At 40.5% G+C, this 27,363-nt stretch overlaps 3 protein-coding genes and 1 long non-coding RNA gene across 8 annotated transcripts; 1 reads left to right on the forward strand and 3 right to left on the reverse strand.

Moving 5' to 3' along the window:
• Positions 1-317: 317 nt before the first annotated feature.
• acsl5 (acyl-CoA synthetase long chain family member 5) lies at positions 318-8,223 on the reverse strand. 5 transcript variants are annotated; one of them, XM_077503081.1, is made up of 23 exons: positions 8,081-8,223; positions 7,488-7,541; positions 6,840-7,010; positions 6,663-6,774; positions 6,328-6,441; positions 5,716-5,780; positions 5,552-5,653; positions 5,386-5,485; positions 4,309-4,487; positions 4,155-4,187; positions 3,997-4,048; positions 3,856-3,929; positions 2,875-2,952; positions 2,602-2,736; positions 2,379-2,513; positions 2,215-2,310; positions 2,082-2,154; positions 1,923-2,011; positions 1,722-1,838; positions 840-983; positions 671-772; positions 540-611; positions 318-469 (listed from the first exon to the last, which is right to left on the reverse strand). In XM_077503081.1, the coding sequence occupies exons 3-23, from the start codon at positions 6,993-6,995 to the stop codon at positions 338-340; spliced, it is 2,160 nt and encodes a 719-aa protein (XP_077359207.1). In that variant the 5' UTR covers positions 6,996-7,010; positions 7,488-7,541; positions 8,081-8,223; the 3' UTR covers positions 318-337. The 5 variants fall into 5 exon arrangements, with proteins under 5 accessions (XP_077359207.1, XP_077359205.1, XP_077359206.1 ...); XM_077503079.1 differs by having other exon boundaries at positions 6,840-7,013; XM_077503080.1 differs by having other exon boundaries at positions 7,488-7,544.
• Positions 8,224-9,615: 1,392 nt separating this feature from the next.
• Positions 9,616-22,566, forward strand: gucy2g (guanylate cyclase 2g). The gene is made up of 22 exons (XM_077503556.1): positions 9,616-9,904; positions 11,099-11,447; positions 11,549-11,658; positions 12,591-12,773; positions 12,829-12,973; positions 13,042-13,177; positions 13,963-14,066; positions 14,138-14,304; positions 14,368-14,508; positions 14,569-14,652; positions 14,733-14,837; positions 14,902-14,973; positions 15,037-15,202; positions 17,832-17,987; positions 18,061-18,235; positions 19,243-19,383; positions 19,446-19,638; positions 19,714-19,888; positions 19,980-20,078; positions 21,239-21,330; positions 21,394-21,507; positions 21,600-22,566. The coding sequence occupies exons 1-22, from the start codon at positions 9,617-9,619 to the stop codon at positions 21,681-21,683; spliced, it is 3,279 nt and encodes a 1,092-aa protein (XP_077359682.1). The 5' UTR covers position 9,616; the 3' UTR covers positions 21,684-22,566.
• LOC144005409 (uncharacterized) lies at positions 19,168-21,453 on the reverse strand. Its single transcript, XR_013279560.1, has 3 exons — positions 21,221-21,453; positions 19,738-19,895; positions 19,168-19,631 (listed from the first exon to the last, which is right to left on the reverse strand). It is a non-coding gene; the product is annotated as an uncharacterized LOC144005409 (long non-coding RNA).
• On the reverse strand, positions 21,485-27,248 carry tectb (tectorin beta). The gene is made up of 9 exons (XM_077503555.1): positions 26,911-27,248; positions 25,283-25,473; positions 24,072-24,223; positions 23,927-23,999; positions 23,672-23,859; positions 23,370-23,532; positions 23,226-23,304; positions 23,127-23,159; positions 21,485-23,027 (listed from the first exon to the last, which is right to left on the reverse strand). Exons 1-9 carry the CDS (start codon positions 26,972-26,974, stop codon positions 22,957-22,959), a joined length of 1,014 nt encoding a protein of 337 aa, XP_077359681.1. The 5' UTR covers positions 26,975-27,248; the 3' UTR covers positions 21,485-22,956.
• Positions 27,249-27,363: the final 115 nt, after the last annotated feature.

Genomic DNA, 27,363 nt, shown 5'->3' on the forward strand with positions numbered 1-27,363 from the left:
TAAAAAAAATAATTCTCAGGACACCATTCATCACAGGAACTAAAACAAGCTCCCAATTAATTGTTAGCAAAGTTAACTGGGGGGGGGGGGACGATTTTGTTTGGCAAACAGCATCTTGTGCTACATTCTTCGACCACACGAGGGCAGTGTTAGCCTAATGCATGAAGTGCGAGTCCTTACTGGTATGTGAATATTTGCTTTGACAGTGAGCTTTGTATTCATTGTTTTGTATTTGAAAGTGTGAAATGAGTAATAATAATTAAAAAAAATATATATATATATATATTTGCTTTGACAGTGAAATAAGATTTGACAAGTTGCAGTTAGCAGAGTTCATTTATTGCGCGTAAAGTTGGTCAATTTGCAAGTGGAAGAAAGACTTGAGCTCGGCTCTCTTGGCCTTCAGTGTGGGGGTCAAGAGGCCATTCTCAATGGTGAACTGCTCCGGGTGGAGATACACATCCTTCACCTGCATGGAAACGATATTTAGCATAGCACATTATGATTCTTTTTTCATGCAAACCTGCCGTCGCGCTTACCTGCTCAAAGGACTTGAGTCCTGCTTCTTTTCCCAGACCGATCATGTCCGAGAGAACAGCTTTCTTGATTTCCTGCAAGAACAACAATTCGAACGAAAGCCTTCCTCATATCTCTCAGGATGAAGCATTACCTTGTTTTTGCAGAGTTCTTCAACGGAGCCCTGAAATCCAAGATTCTTGGCGAAACCTGGCAAGACCTCTGGATCGGGGACCACAACTGCAACCAGGAAGGCCTGACAAGGAGAAACGCTTTCAAATTTTAAAGTCCGTTTACTGCCTGCACATTCATGCCGATCTCACCTGTAGACTGTCTCCGTGCACAAAGACTTGGGCCACGGGAGCACTGCGCACGTAGACGTTTTCAATCTTCTCTGGTGCGATGTATTCGCCCTGAGCCAGTTTGAAGATGTTCTTCTTGCGGTCGATGATCTTCAGGACGCCGCTCTGGTCACACAGGGACAAAAAAAAATATAAGCTTCCAATTAATTGGGAGGGGAATTCTAAAAAAATAAAAATAAACACACTTTTTATTTTTAAAATAAAACAAGTTAACTTGAGTATAAACATTTATTTCAATTTAAAAATAAAAAAATTCCCAGGACACCATTTTTCACAAGAACAAAAATAAGCTACCAAATAATTGTTCACAAAGTTAACCAGGAAAAAAAAAATAAATGTATATATATATATTTTTTTTTTCTACAAATAAATAAAATTTTTATTTTATTATTTAAAATAAAAGCAAAGTTAACTTGAATATAAACATTTATATTTCAATTTAAAAAAAATAATTTCTCAGGACACCATTGATCACAGGAACAAAAATAAGCTCCCAATTAATTGATAGCAAAGTTAACCGAAAAAATAAATAAATAATATTATTAATTATTAATAAAAATTTAGGACGCCACTCTGGTCACTGGGACAAAAAAAATAAGTTCACAATTGTTAGCAAAGCTAACTTTATAAACCTTTATTTTTTTATTTAAAAAAAAAAAATATATATATATAATAAATAAAAATATATTTAAAAAAAAAAATCCCAGGATGTCACTGATTACATGAACAAAAATAAATTCCCAATTGTTAGCAAAGTTAAGTGAAATATATAAATTTTTTATTTAAAAAAATAAAATAAAAATTAAAATATGAATAAAAATAAATAAATATTTTATTCCTCACTGGCAGCCATTTCCCAATGTCTCCAGTGTGGAGCCAACCATCCGTATCCAAAGCCTCAGCGGTCTTCTCTGGATCTTTCAAGTAACCCTTGAACACATTTGTCCCCTTGATGCACACCTGCAAGACACCCAATTAAACAATACATTGTTTTGTTTTTTTGTCCCCCCCCATACTTCCTTTCCAAAAGATCCACAAACCCACCTCGCCTTCACCATTGGACGAAAAATAATTCATCTCTTCCACATCCACCAGCTTCACCACATTACAAGGCAGAGGCACACCGACATGTCCTGCGGTAAACGTCACGACCGTCGTTACGGCTTCGCTTCACACGATTGCGGCGGGCGGCGCTCATTGTACCTGAAGTGGCGTCGCCCGGCATGGTGAAGGTGCAGCCGGCCGTGCACTCCGTCTGCCCGTACGCCTCAAAGATCTACGAGGGGGAAATATTCACAGATCTGCACTCGCACAACTTTGACATCAACTTCGTTACCTGGCAACCGAGCAAGGCCCTGAGGAAGTCCAGCACCGAAGGAGAGATGGGCGCCGCCCCCGTCACCATTACTCGCACTCTCCCGCCCAGGGACTCCTAATTGGATCGCCGGGTCAGTCGATTGTTTTATTGGTGCGCTCCGTAATGACGAGGCGAGTTCGTACCTGCACTTTTCGGAAGATGAGCTTGTCCCAAACGCTGTTGTTCCGGACGACGCCCTCCCGCACCTCCGCCATTTTCCTCTGCGCCGCAAAGTTGAGCAGCCATTTTTTGAAAGCTGTTGTGGCGCCGCTTTGCACCTGGACAAGAAGAGATCATGTGAATAAATAAATAAAACTGGTGCATCAACCGCATCCACAAAAAAAAAAAAAAAAGTGACTTGCTCACTTTGTCGTAGACCCGATTGAGAAGTCGCGGCACGACGGGGAAGATGGTGGGCCGCAGGGTCTTCATGTCATCCGGCAGGAGTCTGATGTCACCCTGGAAGAATCCAACTCGAGCACCAGCACCGTATACCACAGTCTGCAGGGAAAGAAACACGCAACCACAGTAACTAGAAACTTCTAGTTACAACAGCGCGTTTGGACTGCTGGCGCAATTATGTAAACTAACAAATATCAAGAGCAAAACGTTGTTGGATCTTTAGGCCGACATGCTTACCTGCACGACTCTTTCAAACATGTGCGCTAACGGCAGGAAGGAAATGGTAACGTCCTCCGTGTTTGGAACAATGGACGTCTGTGGGGATAGAATTAAGTTCACTTGCCAATTAAATGTTCCTCTATAGCAGTGGTGTCCAAACTACGGCCCGGGGGCCATTTGCGGCTCACCATCCATTTTTCAGTGGCCAGCGACGTGCTAAAAACGGCATTTGACTCAGTTCAAATAAAATAAACAAATATGTTTGGAGATGGTCAAAGTAAGAAGGGAGGGTATCGAAAAACAGGTGCCATTAAAGGTTATTTTAGTTAACTAAAACTAATACTAAAATTAAAAACCAATATTGTTAACAAAATAAAATCGAAACCAGAAACATTTTATGTTTACAAAACTATAATTAAAGCAAACATGTCCTTCATTTTAGTCTTTGGTAATTAATTTAATGCATGAGCCCTTGGGGATGCTTTTAAAATGTGATTTTTAGTAGATTTATTTTGATATAAACCGGAATAATGACGTTTGAAAGTATGTCACAGAAGTGACGTCATCTAACAGCAGCCAATAGAAAAGCACCTTCAGATGACATCGCTTCATGGTGTGTGTTAAATATTGCGCACAATACACATAAAAAAAAACTAATACTAAAACTAACAAACCAAAGTAAAACTAATCATTTTTTTTAAAAGAACAAAAATAATAAAAACTAACAGAACCACCCTGAAACCTAATTAAAATGGAAAATTCCCAAACTATAATAACCCTACTGCCATATAACAAATAAATTGGCTTATATACACTGTAGCAATTTTCTAAATATGCAAAAGCACAAATTTGTACAACTTTTAGGACTAAACAATTTCTCTTCATAACATTATGTGGCCCTTGCGTCCTTCTGATTTCCTGTATGAGGCCCTCAAATGAAAAAGTTTGGACACCCCTGCATTTATATATTTAAAAATAAATAAAAATAAATAAAAATACCTCAAAGGTTTTGAGGACACCAGCAGCATCAGCGACAACGTTCTCATGAGTCAGCATTGCACCCTTGGGATTTCCTTTAAAAGTTAAATAAAACAAATTAATTTAGAGGTCAAAAACGTGGCCCTGGTTTTGTTTGTTCACCTGTTGTTCCACTAGTGAAGCAAACAATGCTGAGGTCTTCCGGCTTTGGAGGCTGCAGTGGACAAGTAGACCGAGTCTTAGCATATATCGTCATTAAATTAGCATCTGATGCTATTGGCAAAGTTGCATTTGTAGTATTAGTGGCAAATGTGGCTTACCACTGGCTTCTGGAGGTCACTCTTCCCTGCAGCCTGTGTGATACAAAAGCGAAATCTATAAGTTTATATTAAATGTATTTAAAAAATAAATAAATGTTTAAAAAAAAAAAAAAAAAAAAAAAAAATTATATAAACATGAGTGATGCTTTGATACCTCCACATCCTGCATGGCCAAAACATCCACGCCGCATTTGGCGCCTCGCACCGCCAAGTCCGACTCGAACGGGTCCATCACGACGACGGTTTTGAGGGCAGGGGTCTGACCTTTCTCACGGTTCTGCAGCAGAATCTCAACCTTTTTCTGGTTGTCGCACAACACTGTGGAGATGTCGGCTAATACAGGAAATACAACAAATTGTTAAAGTGCTTGTGTATAATATTAAAACAGCGAAATGTTAAAAAAAAAAATAAAAAAAAAAAGTGATGCTTGGTGCTAGTGATAATCTCATTTATGGAAAATTTGTCATGCAAATCGCCCCTCCAGACGAAAATTAAATGAAAAGTAAAAGAATCCATTCATTAAGACGATGACTAACATACTGATGAAAAGTCACAAAACCCAATCAGAAGAAGGAATGAAACAGGTGGGAGAAAACCACCCAGAAACTGTTCAAACTTGTTTCCATTCATTGTGCAGCTATAAGATAAATCCCGGGCAATTATGCACTTTTTTTTTTTTTTCTAGGTAAAAACGTTTTAAGTTTTAAACGTTTAAACAGCATATTATTGTCATTTCAACGTGTTTCATTTAAACAAAAGTTTAATAAAGACACCATTGTGTTAAATGTGTCTTGCATGATAAACTAGAACGAGCCAAATGTGGATGTGAGAGGGAAGGAAGAAGAAAAAAACCTCAGAAAACAGGTGGGACTGAAGGAAGACATACTAAATTGTCAATTTAGTTGATGAAAATAAATACAATTTGACAAACAAAATTTTAGTCAAGACTTTTTTTTTTTTTTTTTTTTCCCCCCCCATACTTTTTACATGAGGTTGATTCACTTTGACTGGCATCCAGGTCATTTTTCAAACCAAAACGGCCGACTTTCTTTTCAATTTCAAGCACACGTCCTTGAGACTATTTCATGCGTCTCATTATGAGGAAAAATGTCCACCAAATTTCATGCCAATCAATGAATTTGGTGTTACAAAAACTGCTGTGCTACGTATTAAAATTGATAAACTCATCCAAGATGTCCTTCACACCACCTTGCAATCGCAGCCAAATTACCTTGTTCGATAATGAACACCAGGGCCTCAGGACCCAAAGTGTCGTACAGCGGGACCGCCACCATGGAGTAGGTGTAACAAGCCAGCTCGCCAATAATCCACTGCAAACATGAAAATTAATCTCACGGGAAGATCTCTAAATTCCACTTGGTGACATTTTGACTCGCCTCTGGTCTGTTCTGAGCAAAGATGCCGATGAAAGTGTCGGGAGTGGGCTTCAAGCCCCTCTGAAGGAGCCCCGAGCCCAGGTGCTCCGCTCTGTCCGACACCTACAAAAGGCAGGAGAGGTTTAGACATCAAGATGGATTGAAACTTTGTGAGACGTTTTTACCTGCTTGTACCGGAGCCACTGATAAGGCCTCCCTGCTTTCCTGTAGCCCAAACATGGACCGTTACCTGCAAACATGACAAACTAGAGGTCAACTACATAGATTTTTTTTTTTTTAACCGTAATTAAAATCCAATTTACTATTTGCTGCAAGTGTACAAAAAAAAAAAAAAAAAAAAAAAAAAAATTAACTATGGCTGAAAAAGATTACTGTAAAAACAATTAATTTGTGTTAGTCATTTTTCTGCCACTAGATGGCAGAATTGCATTTGTAACATTGGTGACGGCGCAGTGCATTTTTCTTTTCAATAACTCATTCACTCTCAGCCATTTTCACATTTCACAATCCCGTTCGCTCCCGGCTGTTTAACTGGATTTTGACCGATTTTGCAAGGCCCGCAGAATATTGTGTTCAATTGCTATAAAAGCATGGAACCTATCAAAAGAAAGATTCAAGTCTCTTCTTTCATTAGGGGGGGAAAAAAGAAAAAAAAAAAAAAAAAAAAAGTATGTTTATCTGTTTCCGTTTTGCAGCAATTAGCATTAGAAGAGCTAAGTTTCATCAGTTTTCACAAATCTATTTAAAATTGTAAGTAATTGAGCTTTTTTTGCAACATGGCCCTGGTTGATCTCCTTTGCTCTGCTGCCACCTGCTGGCCGTTTGTGTAATAACCATTTCTGCAACCGTTCTTTGCAGTTGAGCAGCTGCATCAAAGCCTTCTGTATGCTCTAGCATAAAAAACAAAAAACATATTAATACGTCTTTGGGACACTTATATAAAAAAAACAAAAAAACATTTACACGTTGTTGGGAGCAAATGAGTTAAGAGCCATCTAACTTAACATGAACTTGAAAAATTCTGCACATTTTTAAAAAAATTAAACTTTTTTTGACATGGACGTAAATTAACAGGGCTAATTTTGACACCCTTAAATTTATTTTAACTCACCCGACACTTTCAAACCCCTCTGAAACACCTCATAGATGGTCTTGGCGTCATTGTAGTAGTAAGCCAGCAGGTTGTTGTTGTCCTTGAGCAAGGCCACCTTCCTGGCACCATCCTAAGACGACGAGAATGAGTAACGCGCTAAAAACGACAACATTTCAAGGCATGGTTGCGTCACACCTTGATGCCCAGGGTTTGACATTTGAGGTCAGCGGGGGCCCGCAAGGGGGTGGGCCTGGTGTTGAGGTAGAAGAGCGTGGCGGCCGCCAGGGCCAACAGCGAGATGACGGCCGGCGTGGGCAGCGGCGAGAAGAGGAGCTGGAAGAGGAACTCCATGGCGCACGCGCTCCTCTGCTGGGAGATTTCAAATGATAAAAAAATAAATTAGGTCAAGTCAGGTTGGAGTGACTTTGACTTCATGAACTGGGGTCAAAGTTACATTTGTCAATGTCAACAACGTAATACAGCTGAAATTATTTTTGTCTTAATTCAACGGGAGGAGCAAAAATGCATTTCCTGCCATTTGTCAGATTTATTTAAAAAAAAGATAAAATAAATAAATAAATAAATAAAAAGTCCTCATCCAAAATCAAAACGTGACCCTTGAGCACATTTTTTTTTTTTTACATTTTTGTGACACCATCCTTGGTAAATAGTAAACATCACCACTGGTCCCAGGATAGACCCCTGCGGGACACCACTTCTAACGTTGACACTCATTTACAAATCACAAGTGTCAACCAACTGATACATAGGATGTGATGACAAAAAAAATAAAAAAAAAATAAAAAGAAAGTGACAAGCTCATTTTACATTAAATGTTCTTACCAGTCGTTGGCTGGTCCTGTCGGCGTGGACACGAAGCGGAGCCTCTTCTCAGCTCTTCTTCAATCCACAAGAAGAAAAAGAACTCGTAGTAGTCATAAAAGTCACACATACAAAAGGGACCTTTGAACTTTGGTCATGTGATAAAGCAGCACGAGCAGAGCCTCTTTATCGACTTAATTGTGTACAACAGCCAATAAAATAAAATTAAAAAAAAGGAACCACCCACTATTTATTGTCTTGTGTTTTGATATTTGTCATCCGTGTCATTTACATGACGTCATGGATCTCTTGGCTGCTCAAAAGTTGCATTCCAGTGCTGCCTTGCTCAAAAGCACTTCAACAGTAGCTAGCAAGCAGACGAGCATTTCCAACCACTATTTGATATTTAAAGCAGCATTAAAAACAATAAAACACACTGAAATAAAAATACAATTTCATCCCAAATCATTTTTTTCTAAACACAAACTGAGCTACAAAATCCTAATTCACAACAATTAGTCACAGGTGAGCCTAATCACCAAAAGTATATTTCAAAAATGCCTCACACAAGACGGCAGCAGTCAAACAGTATGTTTGTGTGTTGTGAACGTTACCTTTGGGCGTAATCAAAGACGTTTGAAAGCCAAGCAAGAGCTTGGTGAGGATCCCTGGTGGAAACGCGACCTGGCGACTGCCATTAATGTCACGCAGCATGCACACACCTGTGTTCATTAGCACCTCTGAGTGCATGCAGCTGTGTCAGCAGCATCGTTATTTGTAAACTTTTTTTTTTTTTTATCATTTCCAATACATACATTTAATTATCAAACGCAAAAACATCTTTTTTTTTTTTTTTTTCTTTTTTTTTTGCCCACACTGTGTTAGTGCGTATGTGCAAGGCCAACAAAAGGGATCGTGATGAACTTTGATGCCGGCATTTATCAACAAGTGTGATAATTAACCTTTGGAGTTTGTTGATAAAATCTCATCAAGAACATCAAATATGTCCTCATCTCTCTTTTTTATCTGTACATATCTCATTCCGTCTCTCTCTCTCTCTCTCTTTCTCTCCCTTTTTAGAGTATAATATTTAGGTACACATATATATGTAAACATATTTTTGATATATTTGATCATAGATTTTTTTTATTCATTAACTAAGAAATCATAAAATGTATACAATTTTTGTAGTTTTTTTTCAAAATATATTACGCAATTTCTCTCCCCCACTTTTTTTCTTTTCACCCTTAAACATTTCTTGACAATAATATGTAACGTGTGACCTCACTAGTCTAAACATGACATTCTGATTAATGTTACATCTGTAGAATATGCGTTATGAACCAAAATCCAGCCGTTTTTAATCCATCTCAGGGGGCGGCCATTTTGCCACTTGCTGTCGACTTAAGATGACATCACGGTTACTCAGGGCTCAGGCAACGACCAATCGCAGATCACCTGTTTTCTGAAGCTGAGCTGTGATTGGCTGTTACCTGAGAGCTGAGCAACTGTGATGTCATTTTCACGCGACACCAAGGGGCAAAATGGCCGCCTTCTGATAGTGATAAAAACTGCTGGATATTCCATTATTATTATTATTCCATATCATAATACTGTATTTAGAGATTTTTTTAGGGGGAGGCGGGGGTTGACTTCTCCTTTATAAAGAGTGAAATAGAAATAAATTAATTGGAAAAAAAAAAAGTTTCACTCTTATTATACCTGCCATTTTTTAAGAAAAGTAAAAACATTTTAGGATGAAAGTTCTTCAAATATATAGAAATGACAATATATCATAATTATTTATGTATTTAAATATTTAATCGATAAAACAAATATGATGGTATAAATATGTGGTTCATTATCTCAACTTGTGCCACAGAGCTTTTCCTAATGTTTTGCTAGCATGTTTAGCGACATGAGGGGAAAACCAAAAACATAATAAACAAGCTTCTGATGATGATGTTTGTACAGGCAGAATATTCCAAACAGGTTCGGCCCCTTCGGCATCACCTTCGGGTGAGAGGATGACGGCTTTGCTATTTAAAGCGCGCGACATCAAGCCACTTAAGAGCGTGAGGATGACGATGGCTCGATCTTCCTCAGGTGTCATCAAGGTCCTCCACCTGATGCTCGCCCTGACGGCCATCATGGGCGCCGGTTCCAACTCGGACCCTCCCAGCCCAAAGCTGCTGATCGGCTTCCAGGCCCCTTGGAACTCGTCGTTCCCTTTCAGCGCCCAGCGGCTGGGCTCCGCCATCCAGATCGGCGTGGACAAGGTGAACGGCAACCCTTCCTCCCTGAGCAACTACACTTTGGGTTTTGTCTACATGGACACGGCCTGCAGCCCCAAGACGTCCCTAGCGGGCTTCGTTGAACAGGTGTGGAGGGACAACGTGTCCGCCGTCTTTGGACCAGCGTGTCCCGAAGCGGCTGAGGTACGCCTTTTTTGACTTTGGGTGTTATTTCAAGCGATTCAGTTGATTTCAACTGTGCAAGATGGTAGTTATTATGCCACTGAAATTGGGCATCTCACCCAGTGAGTTTACTAAGTGGATTATTTCAAGCGATTCTGTTTGTCATTTCTTTGTTGTCATTTTTCATGAATCGCAGTCAAGAGGAGCGATCACGACGCAGAACTTGCGCAACCAACGGTCGGATCAATCATGATACATAAAATGTCCAAAATAGCCAAGTATGCTATGGACAATTTTTTTTTTTACTTTGTGTATTATTTTGAGAGGTTCTGTTTATTTCTATTGTGCAAGAAGCTGGCTGACATTCATTACTGTCGAGTAGCAATCACTTTAATTTTATGAGACGTACAAATGGCTGAATGTCCCGCAGACCTTTTTTTTTTTTTTTTTTTTTTAATACTGTAGATTATTTGAAGTCATTCTTTGTCTTATATTTTCTATTTTGCAAAGTGACATTCATCACAATTCACTGTTGAGAAGTGATCACGTTGGAAAATTTTACTTTGTGTATTATTTAAAGTCCTTGTGTTTATTTCTATTGTGCAAAGTGGTTGTTATCATGAATAACTGCATAGAGGCGATCGCATTACATAATTTTGTGACTGAGCATGGAGTGGACTATTTTGATTTTTATTTTATTTTCTTTTTGTCGTCTATTTTTCTATTTTACAAGGTGGCAAAAGGAGGTATCATTTTAGTGCATTACGGGGCCATGCTGTGGACCTTTAGAAAAAATTAACTCTGTGGATTAATTCTTTAATTCTAGCCTTTCAACTTTTTTTCTATTGTGCAAGGTGGCTGATGTCATGACTAAATGACAAGCTGCGCGTGATCATATTAATCATGACATATAAATTGCTAAAACATGTGACCAAGCATGTGTGTACTACTTTTTGACTTTCTGTATTATTTTGAGTGGCAATGTTCATTTCTATTGTGCAAAGTAGCAAGTCCAAATGATGCATATTGAATATATGGCATATTGTAAATTTCACAGGTGACCAAGTGTGCCATGGAATTTTCTTTTTGACTCAGTGGATTATTTTCTAATTTTTCAATTAATTTCTATTGTGCATAGTGTAACTTCTGTATGTCACGAATAACGGGCAAAATGAGTAATAGCATTAACTATTTTACATCCATTTTTATGCATAGGTGACCGGCCTGATCGCGTCTACCTGGAACGTCCCGATGTTCGGCTTTGTGGGACAGTCGTCCAAGATGGACAACGGCGACGTGTACGACTCGTACATCAACATAGTGCCGCCGCTCAAAAGGAGCTCCGAGGTGCTGGTGAAGACCTTGGAGTTCTTCGGTTGGACGCACGTGGCCATGATCGGCGGCGGCCTGGACTCCAACACGTGGGACAAAGTGGACGCGCTGTGGAAAACGGTGGAGGCGCCGCTGAGGTCAAGGTTCAAGTTGACGGCCGCCGTCAAGTTCGACACCAGCGACGCGCGTCTGCTTTACCGTAACGTCAAATACATCGCCACCGTGGCCAGAGGTGAGCCGACGGCACGCGCGCGTTAGCTTGTTGGCTAACATTTGACACATCCACGGGTCTGATCATCAATATAGTCATAATCGTGTTGGTGTGGGGTGCAGTGATCGTGGTCCTGACCAATAAGGAGGACTCCCTGACTCTGCTGCTCGAGGCCGAGCGCCAGGGCCTGATGGGCGGCGACTACGTGTTCTTCCTGGTGCAGCATTTTGAGGTCAGTGGCGGCGTGGTGAGTAAAATGCTCCTTTTTTTTTTGCATGTGAGTGTGCGTGTGAGTTTCTGCTTTTTAATTCAACTGAAACCTGTTAAAAATCCCAAACCTTTCACCTTAAACGGATACTTCAGAGTCCCGCCAGAGTCGAGATGTTGTCAGGAGACCAGAGGAAGGATCAAAGGAAAGAAAGATGAAACAAAGTTAAACAGAGTTAAAAAAAAAACAAAAAAAAAACAACAACCCCAGAAACATTTAATTCCAACAGATTAGGGAGACCAGAGGAAAGACTAAAGGAAGGACGGATAGTTGAAGCAAAGTGAAATCCGCCTGCATTGAGCACTACAAATGTAAACATCAGATTGCAAAAAGTATGTTCACAGTCTTATCTTCTTTTTAGCTATCTTTAACTCATTTACTCACAAAAACGTATAAATGCGTTCTATTTTAAATATTACCATGCTCCCAAAGATGTATTTATACGTTTTGGCTTTGATGCAGCCTCTGAACTGAAGAGAATGCTTGAAGCAATGGTAGCTATTACAAAAACGGCCAGCAGATGGCAGCAGAGTATAAGAGATCAAACAACTCTTTTCCCCGTAGTTTGAAACAGATTTGTAAATAATGATGAAACTTAACCATATTTTAATGCTAATTGATGCAAAATGAAAACAGATAGAAGTATACTTTTTTTTTTTCTCCTGATGAAAGAAGACTCATCTTTCTTTTGGTAGATTCCATGTTTTTATAGCAATATTCTATGGGCCTTGCAAAATCAGTCAAAATCCAGTAAAATAGCGAAAATATCCTGTGAATGAGTTTTAAAGACAATTGTCTACATCAAATGCGAATCGATTCAAGCCAATTCAAATTAGCTGCATTAGCTGTCGACAACTTGGTTAATGACACGTGTTTTAATGTTTTCCATTGAGCAGGACAACTTGTGGAAATACTCAATGGACAGACAAATGAACCGAGCGGCCCTGCGAGCCTTCGACATGACCTTCATCATTGGCCAGAAGTCGTACGACGGCTACGAGTATTACGACTTCTTCGAGCAGGTGTTCGAGAGGCTCAGAGGACCTCCATTTCACAGCAACCTGACGTCCGAGAGAGAGGTAAACAAACAAGAAGAAATAACAGAGGAAAGAATATTGACGGCATCCGTTTCAGGTGAGCACCTACTCCGCCTACCTGCACGACGCCGTGTTGCTCTACGCCATGGCCTTGAAGGAGGTTTTGAAAGACGGCAAGGATCCTCGCGATGGACGCCAGGTTCTGCAGAAACTGAAGAACAAGAATAGCATTCGCTTCTACGGTCAGCAAGCAGTCGCTTTGCGTTTCAGACTTCAAACGATGACACACTAAACAAGGCTCCTTTCGCAGGAGCTTCGGGACTGGTCCACTTTGACGAGGACGGGGAGAGAAACCTGGACTATTCCATTTACGACCTGCAATATGTCAGGGACGCCGCCGCGTTTGTCCCAGTCCTCCATTTTGACAGCCACAGCAAAAGCATCCGGTAACAAGTACCACAGTCACCACAGGGGAAGCTCCACAATGGACGGTCCCAAAAGTCAAACAAACTTCAAACTAAACTAAAATATTTGGTGTAAACATGCCTCAAATGTTCAACAAAACTTGTTAGCGCAACCAAAATATTGTGGAAAAATTATGGCGCAAAACATTTTGTGGAAAATTACGCCTCAAAACAAAACTTGTGTGAAAAGTTTAAAAAAAAATTGAAGTCCAACCAAAATTTTCAGAAAAAAAATATGCCTTAAAAGTCAAACCAAATGGAGCTCAAACAAAATGTTCTGGGAACATTACACTTGAAAAGTCGAACATAACTTGGAGATCAACCAGAATTTTCTGTTAAAGAAGTTAAAAAAGAAAAAAAAAACATGCAGATTAATCAAAATGTTTAGGAAAATATATGCCTCAAAACGTGAATGAAATTTGGACGCTCAACCAAAATTCAACAAAACTTGTGAATTCAACCAAATTGTTACCAAATTTTATTTTTTATTTTTTTTCAGTGCAGCGTCTAAGCGCAGAGCTGCCTGGTCAATGGGTTGTGGAATCAAAAACACTAACTATGACCAGCAGGTGGAATCAATGTATCTATTTTGTCATATCAAAGTTTTTTTTGTTCATAACGTGTGGCAGTAAAAGAGTTAAGGGAGGTTGTATGGAAAACCTTTTTAGAAGAAGGCACTCACTTAAAATTGTCGAAAAAGCGAAGCACTGCAAATACTTTCCTGGTGCACTGTATCAAACGTTAACGGAAGAATGGCGTGATTCCAGGCCAACGGCCATGTTCGCCGCAGTCACCTGGCCCAAAGGAAGACCCCCGTCCGACAACCCGGAATGCGGCTTCAACAACGAGCTGTGCGAACGGCTTGGCAACGGTACGCTAAACCATGTCGTGGACGCTAATTTGACTTTGTACTAACCTGTCACGCGGCGATGTCACCTCAAGACATCGCCCTGCTGGCTCTGCTGGTCACGTTCCCCGTCACCGGCGTGCTGGCCGTGCTGGGCATCGGCGTCCTGGTGCTGCAGAAGCTGCGCCTCCGGACCAGCCTGGAGGACTCGCGCTGGTGGCTCATCGACTACGGCGACATCACCGTCATCAGGCAGGCGCCGGTGGGTGCCGTCGCCGGGACGCGTGCGGTGTGTTGGCTTTTCTTTTGAGTGGTCTCCATCCAGGGGGTCCAAGGGGTGTCACTGACGAACGCCAGGAGTCAGAGCGGCAGCGGAGGTTCGTTTTTCACCTCGTCCAACACCAGTTACGGCTTCAAGGACAAGATGGGGAAAGAGCACATCTACGCCACGATTGGCCTCTACCAGGTATTGATGCAATTGTCAGAAGAAAATAAATAATATCTTGACTTTTGTGACTGGGTGCAGGGGAATTACGTGGCCGTCAAGTACATCAAGAAGGACGTTTGTGAGAAACTCCAGAAGGCTTCCGTCCTCGCCGAATTCAACGTGGTAACGTTCTTCCGAGAGCAACGATTAGCGACGTGTTGCTAACGCTAGCTGCTAAACGGCGTCCATTTCAACCGTGACAGATGAAGGAGATGAAGCACGAGAATCTGGTGCAGTTCTTCGGCGCGTGCGTGGAGCCGCCCAACGTCTGTCTGGTCACGCAGTACTGCAGGAAAGGCAGCCTGAAGGTCGGTTCGGCGTACGACTCCCAAAAAACAAACCAAATCGTCGCGTCATTGTCGTCGTTTGCAGGACGTTTTGAAGGCTTCCGACGTGGAGCTGGACGGGATGTTCAAGCTTTCCTTCGCTTACGACATCGTCAACGTAGGTGTCGCGTTTCACCGGGTCCGTCGAGAACCTCGATGTGATGCGCGTGACCTCCTGCAGGGAATGGACTTCATCCACAAGAGCAGGCTCAAATTCCACGGCAACCTGAAGACGAGCACCTGCATGGTGGACAGCCGGCTGCAGGTCAAACTCTCCGGGTTCGGACTGTGGGGGTTTAAATATGGCGGAAAAGGCAACCGTGGCACAGGAACTCCCAAATATGAAGGTCAGACTCTGCTCTTGTGGTTTAACTCATTCACTGCCAGCCATTTTCACTGATGCAACCCCCTTCATTGTCGGCTGTTTAAAATGGATTTTGACTGATTTTGCAAGGTCAACAGAATATTCTGTTCTATTGATATAAAAACATGGAACCTACCCAAAAAAAGATTTGAATCTATTCTTTCATCAGGAAAAAAAAAAGTATATGTGTATCTATTTCTGTTTTGCAGCAATTTGCATTACAATATAGCTAAGTTTCATCATTATTCACAAACCTGCTGAAAACATGGCAAAAAGAGTTTGTTGCAACATGGCCCTAGCTTATACTCTGCTGCCACTTGCTGGCCGATTTTTGTAATAACTAGCATTGCTTTAAGCGACCTCTTCATGTCAGAAGCTGCATCAAAGCCTTCTGTATGTTCTAGCATAAAAATAAAAATAAAAATTAAAAAAACGTATAAATACGTTTTTGGCAGTGAATCACAAAGTATTAAAACATGTTTTTGGTTTTGAATGACTTAAAAAGGAAGTCTTGACAATAACGTGATGTGTGACCTCACTAATCTAAACATGACATTCTGATTAATATTACATTTGTGGAATACGAGTCATAAAGCAAAATCCAGCCGTTTTAATCCATCTCAGGGGGCGGCCATTTTGCCACTACCGTCGACTGAAGATGACATCACAGTTGCTCAAGGCTCAAGCAACGACCAATCACAGATCACCTGTTTTCTGAAGCTGAGCTGTGATTGGTTGTTATCTGTGACCTGAGCAACACTGATGTCAAAATGGTCGCCTTCTGAAACTGATTTTGCTCACATTATTAACCGGAATATTGTATTTAGATTATTGGGGCTGCATAGAACATATCAAGAAATTTTTGGGCTTGACTTCGGCTTTAAAATGCCCATTTTAGGTTCATTTTTGGCCTTTTTTTTGACTCCTCCTGGAGAGTTTGTGCAAACGCGAGCAAATTAGAACCACGTATACAAGCCAGATGGGCGATATTTGGTTGTGAAACATTTTCAATTTTCACCATTGCATGTGAGCGGCACATGGAAGCCGAGTTTGATGAACTGTCGCAAAGGCAAAACACTCAATGACTCAACCACAAGAATGTTTGAAAAAAATCCAGTCCCTGAAGCTCGTTTCATTTAGCATCACTTCACTACTAACTGATTAGAAACTCAACCTGGAAAAACATTTTGGATTTAAAACGACCATTTTAGGTTCATTTCCGGTGGTCCTTTAAGGACCAACGATCTCTTTTGTCCAATTATTTTGGAACTAACATAATCGACAGATGGTGGTTGGCGCATGAGAGCAAAGAGCAAAAAAATGCAATAATTCAACCACAAGAATGTTTTTAAAATTCAGCCCCTGAAGTCAGTTTCACTAAGTGACACGCAACTTGGTTGACATGAGTAGACTCACAAAAAATAAAAATAAATCAATAAAAAAGTCTCAGACTTTGAAGCGTCCATTTCAGGGTCATTCTGCTCAGTTCTAACTAGGGATGGCCGAGTACCGATACCGGGTATCGGTATCGGGCTGATACCAGCCTTTTTTCAAGTACTCGAGTACTCGTGAAGCCGACGAGTACAAGCGACCGATGCTGGAGACGTTGAGTGAGTCCTCCTTGCCTGTAGCTGGCGCGACCCTGCAGCAGTTTAACACCGCGGCAAATCACGAGGATCACTTCCTGTTTTGACATCAACGAACCCACAAGCATGTCTGCGTTTTTCACCAAAACTTCACCGGTTTGGAAATACTTCAAAATTGTGAATCCTAAACTAAAAGAGCATTTTTGTGTGTGTGTTTTTTTTTGTTTTTGTTTTTTACCGTTAACACTATTGGAGAGTAGGAATGTAACGATAAGCGCAATATCGTGATATCGCGATATTAAAAATGCCACAATATCGTCGTCGTCATGTTCACGATATTTAAAAGCAACACATCTGTTCAAAAAGTCAGGTTGACTTCCATTTGAGCAGTTCTAGCACCCTCTTGTGGCTAGTTTTTAACGTAATTTAATTTTCATTAGGGATGTTTTGGCCCTTCTTGGTTTAAAATCCGCGGTAATGGTCAGATGAAGGGAAACGTAATGTATCCGTGAAGCAAGTCAATGTGCGGAGGAACTCAATGTTTGCATGCATTAACAACATAACATAATAATAGTAACATCATAATAATAATAATAATGATTATAATACACAATAATAATAACATCATAATATTGATGTTGTGTACAAAAGCACAATGTTGTGCTATTTTTTAGTGTGAGCTCTTTTTTTTTTTTTTTACAGTATTGTGACCTTTTTTTAAATATCACCAACATCCCCACAATATCGTGATAATTATCGTATCGTGAGCTTCATATCGCGATAATATCGAATCGTGACATTTGGATATCGTTACATCCCTATTGGAGAGTGACCGTGCTGTTTTTTTTTGTGAAAAATATTTTTATTTAATTTAATAATATTTTAATTTATCAAATGTACTACTTGTATCGGCACTTGGTATCGGTATCGGTAAGTACTGAGGTATCGTATCGGTCTGAAAAAAAGTGGTATCGAACATCCGTAGTTCTAACGAATAAATCTGACAGGTGACTTGTGACATTGTAGGATTGTTCTGGACCGCCCCAGAGCTTTTAAGACAAGTTGACCCCGGGGTCAACGGGACCCCCAAAGGGGACATCTACAGCTTTGCCATCATCCTGTGGGAGCTCATGTACAACTCCAAGAGCGGCCCATACCATGACATCAACCTGGAGCCCAAAGGTTGCGGCGAAATCATTTCAACCTCATTTCAATTAAGCGGCCGACGACCATCGCTGACTTTTCTTCTCCGTAGAGATCATCGCGAGGCTGCGGGGGCCCGTCCGCGGCGAGCCCCACCGGCCGACCCTGTCCGACCTGTGCGACGACAACATCAACTCGCTGCTCGGGGTGTGCTGGAACGAAAACCCCGACCAGCGACCACCGTTCAGGTCCGTTCTGAGACAGCTGAAGGAAGTCAGCCCAGACAGGTGCCACCGTTGGTTTTGCTTTGTCATCATGCGCTTCGAACATCACCTCAACTGATTTAGCACCATGAAGGATTCATGTCAACAACGCATTTTAGCCTCACAACGGGATATATATAAATAAATACATACATAAATAAATAAAAACAAGAAACAGCGCTACAGTGAGTATGAGCATTTTTAAGGCAATCAGACCCCCCCCCAAAAAAAATAAAAAATCTTTTAAACTATTTTACTTTTTCAATGTTTTTTTTTTTGTAATTAAAAATAATCATAATAATCCTAATAATAATAAATAAATAAATAAATAAAAATATTTTATTGAGAATGAAAAAATATTTCAATACAATTCTATTTTTGCAAAAAAATATATGAAATTATTCTAATAATTTACATTTTATACTTCATACTTAATGATTTATGAAACACGAACCAAATTATTAGCTATTGAACAGGATCATAATAAAATATGTTGCATGTACAAATGTTCCGTTAAATGTAAAGAAAACAATATCTAAAAAAAAAAAAAGACTGATTTAATTGACAATATTTGTAAAATAATAAACTATTTTAATCAAATTCAATACAGCAGTTTTAAATATTTGCAACAAATGTAAAATAATTCTAGTACATTTATATTTTTATAGATTTATTTATATGTATTTACATATATATTTTATTTTATCAAAACATATTTTAAAATATTAACATTAATTAAATATATTTTTTCATTATGTAATACTCTCAAAAATTACATGTTTTACATATTTCTATAATTCAATGAATTGTTAAAGTTTACAAAACATTAACATTTTACGACAAAGCTATTTTCATGCAGTAATGTATTTAATATTTATACTTATAAATAATAAGACTATTGTGATGTAATTTTTTTAATCAAATATTATTGTTGATTTTTTTTTTTTTTAAGAAATCCATTCAGTTTTAATATACATTTACATGTTTAAAAATGTGTTCTTTTTGATTGTTTTTCCTCACCCGTGCCGCAGCCATGCAAACATTCTGGACAACATGGTGGACAAGCTTGAAAAATACGCCAGTCACCTGGAGGAGGTGGTGGAAGAGAGGACCAATCAGCTCGTCGCCGAGAAGACTCGCGCGGACAAGCTCCTCTCCAGCATGTTGCCGAGGTAACCGTGGCGACGCGACGACCTCATCGGCCCCCCCCTCGACGGTGACGTGCGCCTCGCAGGTACATCGCGGACGAGCTGATGGCAGGGAAGTCGGTGGAGCCTCGCGGCTACGACGTGGTGAGCGTCTTCTTCTCCGACATCGTGGGCTTCACCTCCATGTGCGCCGTCAGCTCCGCCATGGAGGTGGTCATGTTCCTCAACGACCTCTACAGCCTCTTTGATGACATCATCAGGATGTACGACGTCTACAAGGTGCGAGGACCAAAACGCAGTTATTTGTACGTATTTGTTCGTTTCCGAGCCGCTGTTGACGAGCGCGTTTTCCAGGTGGAGACCATCGGCGACGCCTACATGGTGGCGAGCGGTCTGCCCATCGCCAACGGGCAACAGCACGCCGTGGAGATCGCCACCATGGCGCTGCATTTCCTGAGCGCCATCAAGCGCTTCCGGATACGTCACATGCCCTCCGAGAGTCTGGCCATCCGCATCGGCGTCCACTCGGGTGAGAGCTAATGCCAAAAAAAAGCCAAAAGAAAAACGTTTCAAATGAAGATATTGGTCTTTTTTTTTTTTTTTTTTTTTTTTGTCGGCAGGTCCAGTGGTTGCGGGCGTGGTCGGGAGCACGATGCCTCGCTACTGTTTGTTTGGCGATACGGTCAACATGGCCTCTCGCATGGAGAGCAACAGCCTACGTGAGAATCCCCCGCAAAAAAAAAAAAAAAAAAAAAAAAACATATGTTGATCTATATCGTAGGGGTGAAAACCTTTGGCTATCTTACGATACGATATGATATGCGATACGATAACGATTATCTCACAATATGACCGATATATTGCTCAGGTAATAAATCCACGATAATCTACGATAAAACTAATCATATAATAATAATAATAATAATAATAATAATAATTTAAATAAATTAAAATAAAGTAATAATAAAATAGATATCAATAAATAATAATTAAACAATAAATAAATAAATAATAATACAAATAAAAAATACAATCATAATTCATAAGATTATACAATAATATAAATTAATATAAATTAATGTACATATAATATAAATACCAGTTGAGATAGGCTCCAGCACCCCCCGCGACCCTTGTGAGGAATGAGCGGTCAAGAAAATGGATGGATGGATGGATGGATAATATAAATACATAATATAATATAAATAAATATAATATAAATATATATATACATATATATATGTGTATATATATATATATATAATAATAATAATAATAATAATAAAAATACTAATAATAATAATAATAATAATAATAATAATAATAATAATAATAACTAAGCGCATGAGACTTCTTTGCCTGAAGACTTGCGTCCATTTCTTCGCCCCTCTTATGAGGCACTCCCCCTAGTGGCCTGCCAAATAATTGCTCACTAAGTCATGAACAATGGTGCCGTTATTGTGGCTGTATATTAACTAGTGTTGTCCCGATACCGATACTGGTATCAGCAGAGGTGCCGATACTGCACTAAACCAGTGGTATCGGTATCGGTGACTACCCACAATTAACATGCCGATACCATTAATTCCAATGCTAATATAGGATTTTGGATGCAGCATCTTGTGTCTTGCTGGTGTACGACATTCACTGGTATGTGAAATTTTCACAGCTTTAATTTTTTTCGTAAGTTTCCGTTAACTACAATAACCTTGCTCACAATGACAACTACTAAAATGTTTTAAAAAAAATTAAAACCCTTCTGTCTAGCACGTGGTTAAAAAGTCGCTAAAATCTGCCGGGAGGACAGCTGGAAAAAAAACTGACCATACGCTTGCTGCGTAAAAATTGAGAACCAATTTACCGTTTGCTGTTTCGTCAGCCTTGAAGATTCACATCTCTCAGTGCACCGCTGACATTCTGCTCCAGGTGGGATCATTCGAGCTGGAGGAAAGAGGAGAGATTGAAATGAAGGTAAGTTTTTGTGTGCAACGTCCTTGTGCGAACGAACATTCGCACCTTTTTTTTTTGTGTCAGGGTAAAGGCTGCCACAAGACCTACTGGCTGTTGAGCAAAAAGGGTTTCAACCCTCCTTTCCCGGCCGCTCACGCTCCTGCGCAGGCGGACGCCAGCCTCCAGCTGGCAGCAGAGGTACACTTGGGACTCATCCACAATCTTGTCTTCTTTTTCTTGATGTGTTTCAAATTGTTTTTTTGTTGTTTTTTTTAACGTGGGGTGTCAAGAAAACGGGCGTGTGCAGAGCTGCGGACAAAAGAGCCAAGAAAACTGCCGGCGAGGACGGTGCCATGCCTTCAGTGGACATTTAGTTGACCCGTGAAGCTAAATTAGATTTATATTGTTGGGATATTCATTTATTGGGACACAAAAATCCAATTGAAATGTTTTTTTTTTTATACATGCAGTGAAACAACATGAGATTATAATAGATCATACAAAACCTATTAACTAATCTAATCTCAAGTACGAATCCACCCGAGTACTGGCTGACTTCAGTTTAGAATAATATAGAATTTATGGGGTCTTGTAAGGAGTTTATACAAAAAATAAAAATAAAAAAAAAGTCCACATTTAATGTACTTGTAAGTTTTGCAAACAACTAATAAAGAAACATACATCCATATTTTGTACTTGTTGAGAGTATATATATACTAGTGGTAAGGTTGCTAATACATGAAGAAAGATAATTACGTTATGTGTAGGGAGTGCATACAACTTTAAAAGGTGGCGATGAATTACAGTAAGAAATATGTACTTCATGTGAAGGGAGTGCATACAGCGACAAACCAATGAAGAAACATCCACATTTGCAGTATTTGAAATGGAGGGAGCGCATTCAGCTGCTAATCTGTTACTATGGATAAGTGTTGTTTTAGAAATTGAGTTGCTGTATGCACTCCCTACAAGCACAGTCAATAAAGATGCCTCTTTGTTAACTCGTTCACTCCCAGCCATTTTCACTGAAGCATTTCCTCTGTTTTGCTGGATTTTGACTGATTTTAATTAGATTCTTCAGGGGGAAAAAAAAAAAAAAGTATATTTTTATCTATCTGTTTCCGTTTTGCAACAATTAGCATTAGAATATAGCTCAGTTTCGTCATTATTCACAAAACTGTTTGTAACTGTGGGGAAAACAGCTTGTTGCAACATGGCCCTGGTTGATCTCTTATACTCTACTGCCACCTGCTGGCCGTTTTTGGAATAACTACCATTGCTTCAACCGTTATCTTCAGTTCAGAGGCTGCATCAAAACCTTCTGTATGCTCTAGCATTACAAAAAAAAAAAAAGTGTAAATACGTCTTTGGTACAGTGGTAATATTTAAAATAGAACATATTTATACGTCTTTGGGAGCAAATTAGTTAATTAGTAGTCATATGCACTCTCTACAGGTATAGTAAAAAATTTTATTCTACAATAATTAGTAGCTGTATGCACACCATAAATGCATTGTACTGTAAATGTGGATTTTTTTTTTGCTCCATTTACTCCCTATAAGTACATTAAAACTAGATGTTTCTTCACTGATTGGCAGCTGTATGCGCTCCCTTCAAGTACTGTATAGTGAATAATGGATTTTTGTTTACTGATTAGTTGTGTAAGCGTAACGGGATGTGGTGATTAGGATGAGCAGCAGGAGAGGTCGAGATGCTCCTGGGTGACAAACAACAGAAGACGCGCACAATTACACCATCACGACACGCACGCCACTCAATTTAAATGCATTGTGAGGATACACGTGCATTTATTTACCTATGATATGCGCCGTGCTGGAGGATCCATCAGCTGTGAAGACATTCACATGACACGACGAGGTTCTAATTTAGAATATTCGCCGAGTCGTTTAAATACCTTTGACGTAGAATTCAGTCGTCAGGATGCCGCCGCGCGGCTCCGTTTTCGATGCAAGTCTCCCGGCTGGACACGAACTCTTCACCGGGCAGGAAACGCAGCTTTAAGGAGAGCGTCTTGTTTAACAGAGACGTTCGTACTCACGAGCTGGCAGACGAGCCGTTCGCCGTCGCACACGTGGACCTCGCAGTGGAGCCACACGGTGGACGCCTTCTCCTGGCCGCGGAAGCGGAACGAGTTGAACTTGAAAGTGGAGCGGCTGTCTTTGGCGTTCTCGAAAATGTTCACCGTGTCATCGGATGGGCAACTGGAGGGACACGTAGAAAGATTTATGCAGACATAGCAGGTAAAGAAAAAAAAAATGAAAACGGAGAGACAACCAATCAGAAGTACTCAGATTTTCTGGGCGCATCACTTGTTGCTAGGCGGAATTCACATTTCCATACCTGTTGATAATGAGGCTCCACCTCCTCCTGTCTGTGGAATAGGGAGTAGGCGTGGCCCAACAGTTTTCTATGACCACACGGAAGCGTCCGCTGAGCCCTTTGGCCTCCACGCCGATGAAGACCTCCGAGCCGATCTCGGAGGTGTCGATTACGTACGGCGCCTCTTTGGCGTACAGGAACTTAGCATTCTGGGGGCAGCCGTCGACCTTCAGAAGCTCGTTCCGGAATCAACTTTCCAGGATTGGCGAGACTCACCGTGAACACGCCCATGGACAGTTGCGACATAAAAGAACCCAAAGTGCCGTTGCTGACGTAAACGGTGGCCACTCTGGAAAAAGCCGAGACGAACTGAAAGTCCACACACAACTAATTCCGAGACCTGAAGGAGGTGCCCGCTGACCTCTGGCTGAAGACGGCATTGTTGACCAGGTAGATGGCGCGGTAGACGCAGCTGAAAGTGTAGTTGACTGGCTGGTTCCTGAGGGTCAGCGACGTGTCGTTCGATACCACCCAGTTGAAGAAGATGTAGCGGGCGTCTTTGCCGGGTATGTACTGAAGACCAGGAAAGACCACGTTGTGGAGTTTTTATGATTGAAAGTGCCGAAGGAATAGGGATGTCACAAGAAGGGCAATATCGTGATATCGTGATATTAAAACAGCCACAATATCGTCGTCGTCATCTGTTAAAAAAGTCAGGTTGATTTAACTTTTGTGCACCCTCTAGTGGCTATTTTATTAGTGCAATTTAATTTTCATTAGGGATGTTTTGGCCTTCTATGTTTAATATCTACGCTAATTGTCCGATGAAGGCGAACCTAATTTGTTTGTGAAGCGATCAATGTGTGCTTGCATTAGCAAATAAGCGCCTCAATATTGTTATTAGAGATTGTAGGTGGTTTACATGCATTGCTGTTATGTACAAAAGCACAATATTGTGGTTATTTTTTAGCTTTTGTAGCTCTTTTTTTTGACAATATTGTGATCTTTTGTAAATATCGCCAACAATATCGTGATAATTATCGTATCGTGATGTTTGGATATCGTTACATCCCTACGAAGGAAAACTCATATCTCACCTTAACCCAACCCAAAGCCCCCAAAACGACCCCACAACCCAACCCAAAGCTTTTTGTTTTACGGCATGTGCGGGGGTGAGGAGGCGCGCCACGAGATGTTAAACGGGGTTTGCACGTCTTAAAGAATTTGGGAAAGGCTGTGTTGCTTTCTCGATCTGCTGTTTGCCTGTTTTTGGCAGATCAAAGTGTGTCAAGCGGCAGCAAGCCCCGCCCCATCCTCCCCACAATTGTGCAGTGGTGGCTGCACTGGGCTGATTTTGGCCACCATTCAAAAGTCGTGCTGGAGTCATGCAGCGATGGCCCGACTGCGCGCGGGAGGCGAGATATTTGGCAGTAGCCACAGAAGAAGGAAAATGAAATGTTTCTTTTTAAAGTCACCGCACAAACATGGAAGTGCAATACTGTGTCATCCAGATGGTGCCTGACTGACAAGCTTCAAACTGGACTCCCTACTGTGCCGAGCTCCGACGTGGCCATAAACCTCTTGGCACTCAGCAGCGGTAACAGTTCGCACGATAGCATGGAAGCGACTCACCTCGGACTGGGTGCCGCAGTACGAGTGGTTCTTGGGCGTCAGGTCAGGGATGATGAAACGGTAGTAACCGGAGCTATGCACGCCTGTCGCGCACACGCCCCCCAGGGAGAGCTGCTCCATCTCCCAGCCGTACGGGCACTCGGGCACGTTGGCGATAATGGCGTTGGGGAAGCACGACACCATCACGTAATCTGAAGACAAAGCGCTGCGCTGTTTCTTCGGCATATAGCAGCAAAATGGCCGGCAGACTCGATTCAAAAGTCTGTGCAGTTGCTTGTTGCTGGATCGAGTTCATTTATGGCCAACTGACTAACCGACAGTCAACTAACTAGGTAGCCATCAAACTGACTAACCTTTCAACAAACCGAGTAATTAACAACTATCCTACCAACTAGCTAACTCACTAACCTATTGAAATGGAACTTTGACGTCTATAACCGTCAATGGCAGTGAATGAGTTAACTAATTAACAAACAATAAACTCACTAATCACCTGATTGGCTGGCTAACAGACTCTATTAACAAACCAACTAACTACCTAAACAACCAACAAACAAACCAAGTGACTCACAGCTATCCTACTAAGTAAAGTTTAAACTAATTAATCAAAAAACAAGTAACAAACACTTATTCAACTAACATACCAATAACTGTACCTAATTGACTAACTATCTAGCCAACTAAATAAGTAACTAACTACTCAACTGACCAACCAAATAATACACTAATTAACTATTTACCCTACTAACAAACTAACTATCTGATAACCAACTTACTAAATCAACTAACACTAACTGCCCAAATAACCAACCAAAAAATACACCAATTAACTATTTAACCCGCCAACAAACTAACTATCTGATAACCAACTTACTAAATCAACTAACCTACTAACACTAACTGCCCAAATAACCAATCAAATAGTACACCAATTAACTACTATTTAACCCGCTAACAAACTAACTATCTGATAACCAACTTACTAAATCAACTAACCTACTAACACTAACTGCCCAAATAACCAATCAAATAGTACACCAATTAACTACTATTTAACCCGCTAACAAACTAACTATCTGATAACCAACTTACTAAATCAACTAACCTACTAACACTAACTGCCCAAATAACCAACCAAATAATACACCAATTAACTATTTAACCACAACAAAACTAACAAAATAACTGGCTGATAACCAGTTAACTAAGCAATAAATTAACCTGCTAACACCAACTGAACAACTATCCATCAACCAAACTAACAACCAATAAACCTACAATATCTAACTAACCAACAGAGTAGATGAACAAAAAAGCAACTAACGATCTTAGCATGTAACATATCATCTGCCTGACTAACAATTAGTAACTAACAAAGCAACCAATTGGCGAAACCAACTGACCATACAATAAACTAATCAACTAACCAACCATATCTAATTTAACTAACAACGAAAACAACGTGATGCAAAAAGATAACCGCGATGGTGGAAAATCATTCATGAAATTTCATCTGTTTTGAAAAGATGCTGTAACGTTAAACCAAGAATTGTCTGGATCTGATCTACATGCACACACAATATAAAACTCAGTCGAAGGTGTTTTGCATGAGTCAAAAGTCTCGTTACCTGCTTTCTGGGGAACACAGGTCCACACCACAGGAAGAATCGCAAGGAGCAAAGCAGCAGCCATGTTTCCATGCAGGACACAAATTCAAATATTTTGGGGAAAGACTGTTCACCTGTGTGCTGTCAGAGGACCCTCCCTCATGGCTGCCCCCCCAAGCTGCCATTTTATGTATGCTCGCGGGCAGAGGTGGTCCACGTTCCCACCCGGAGAGCCTCCATTGTGGGTCCGGCGACAAAAAGCCTTCTGTGCTGCTCGGACATTCACTTTTAAATGACCGCCATCTCTCGGGACGTCTTTTTGTAGGGATGGACCTGATGGAAATGTGCCACTTTGCTGTAGAAACTGCAGACAACAATAAGAAGCTTCTTCAACATGATGATTGGCATCAAATGAAATGTTCCGAAATGTTCATTTTCACAGCAATGTAACTGACTGACTACTACCAACCTACC

Source organism: Festucalex cinctus, chromosome 17 (assembly GCF_051991245.1).
Source record: "Festucalex cinctus isolate MCC-2025b chromosome 17, RoL_Fcin_1.0, whole genome shotgun sequence".
In the NCBI taxonomy this organism is placed as follows: Eukaryota; Metazoa; Chordata; class Actinopteri; order Syngnathiformes; family Syngnathidae; genus Festucalex; species Festucalex cinctus.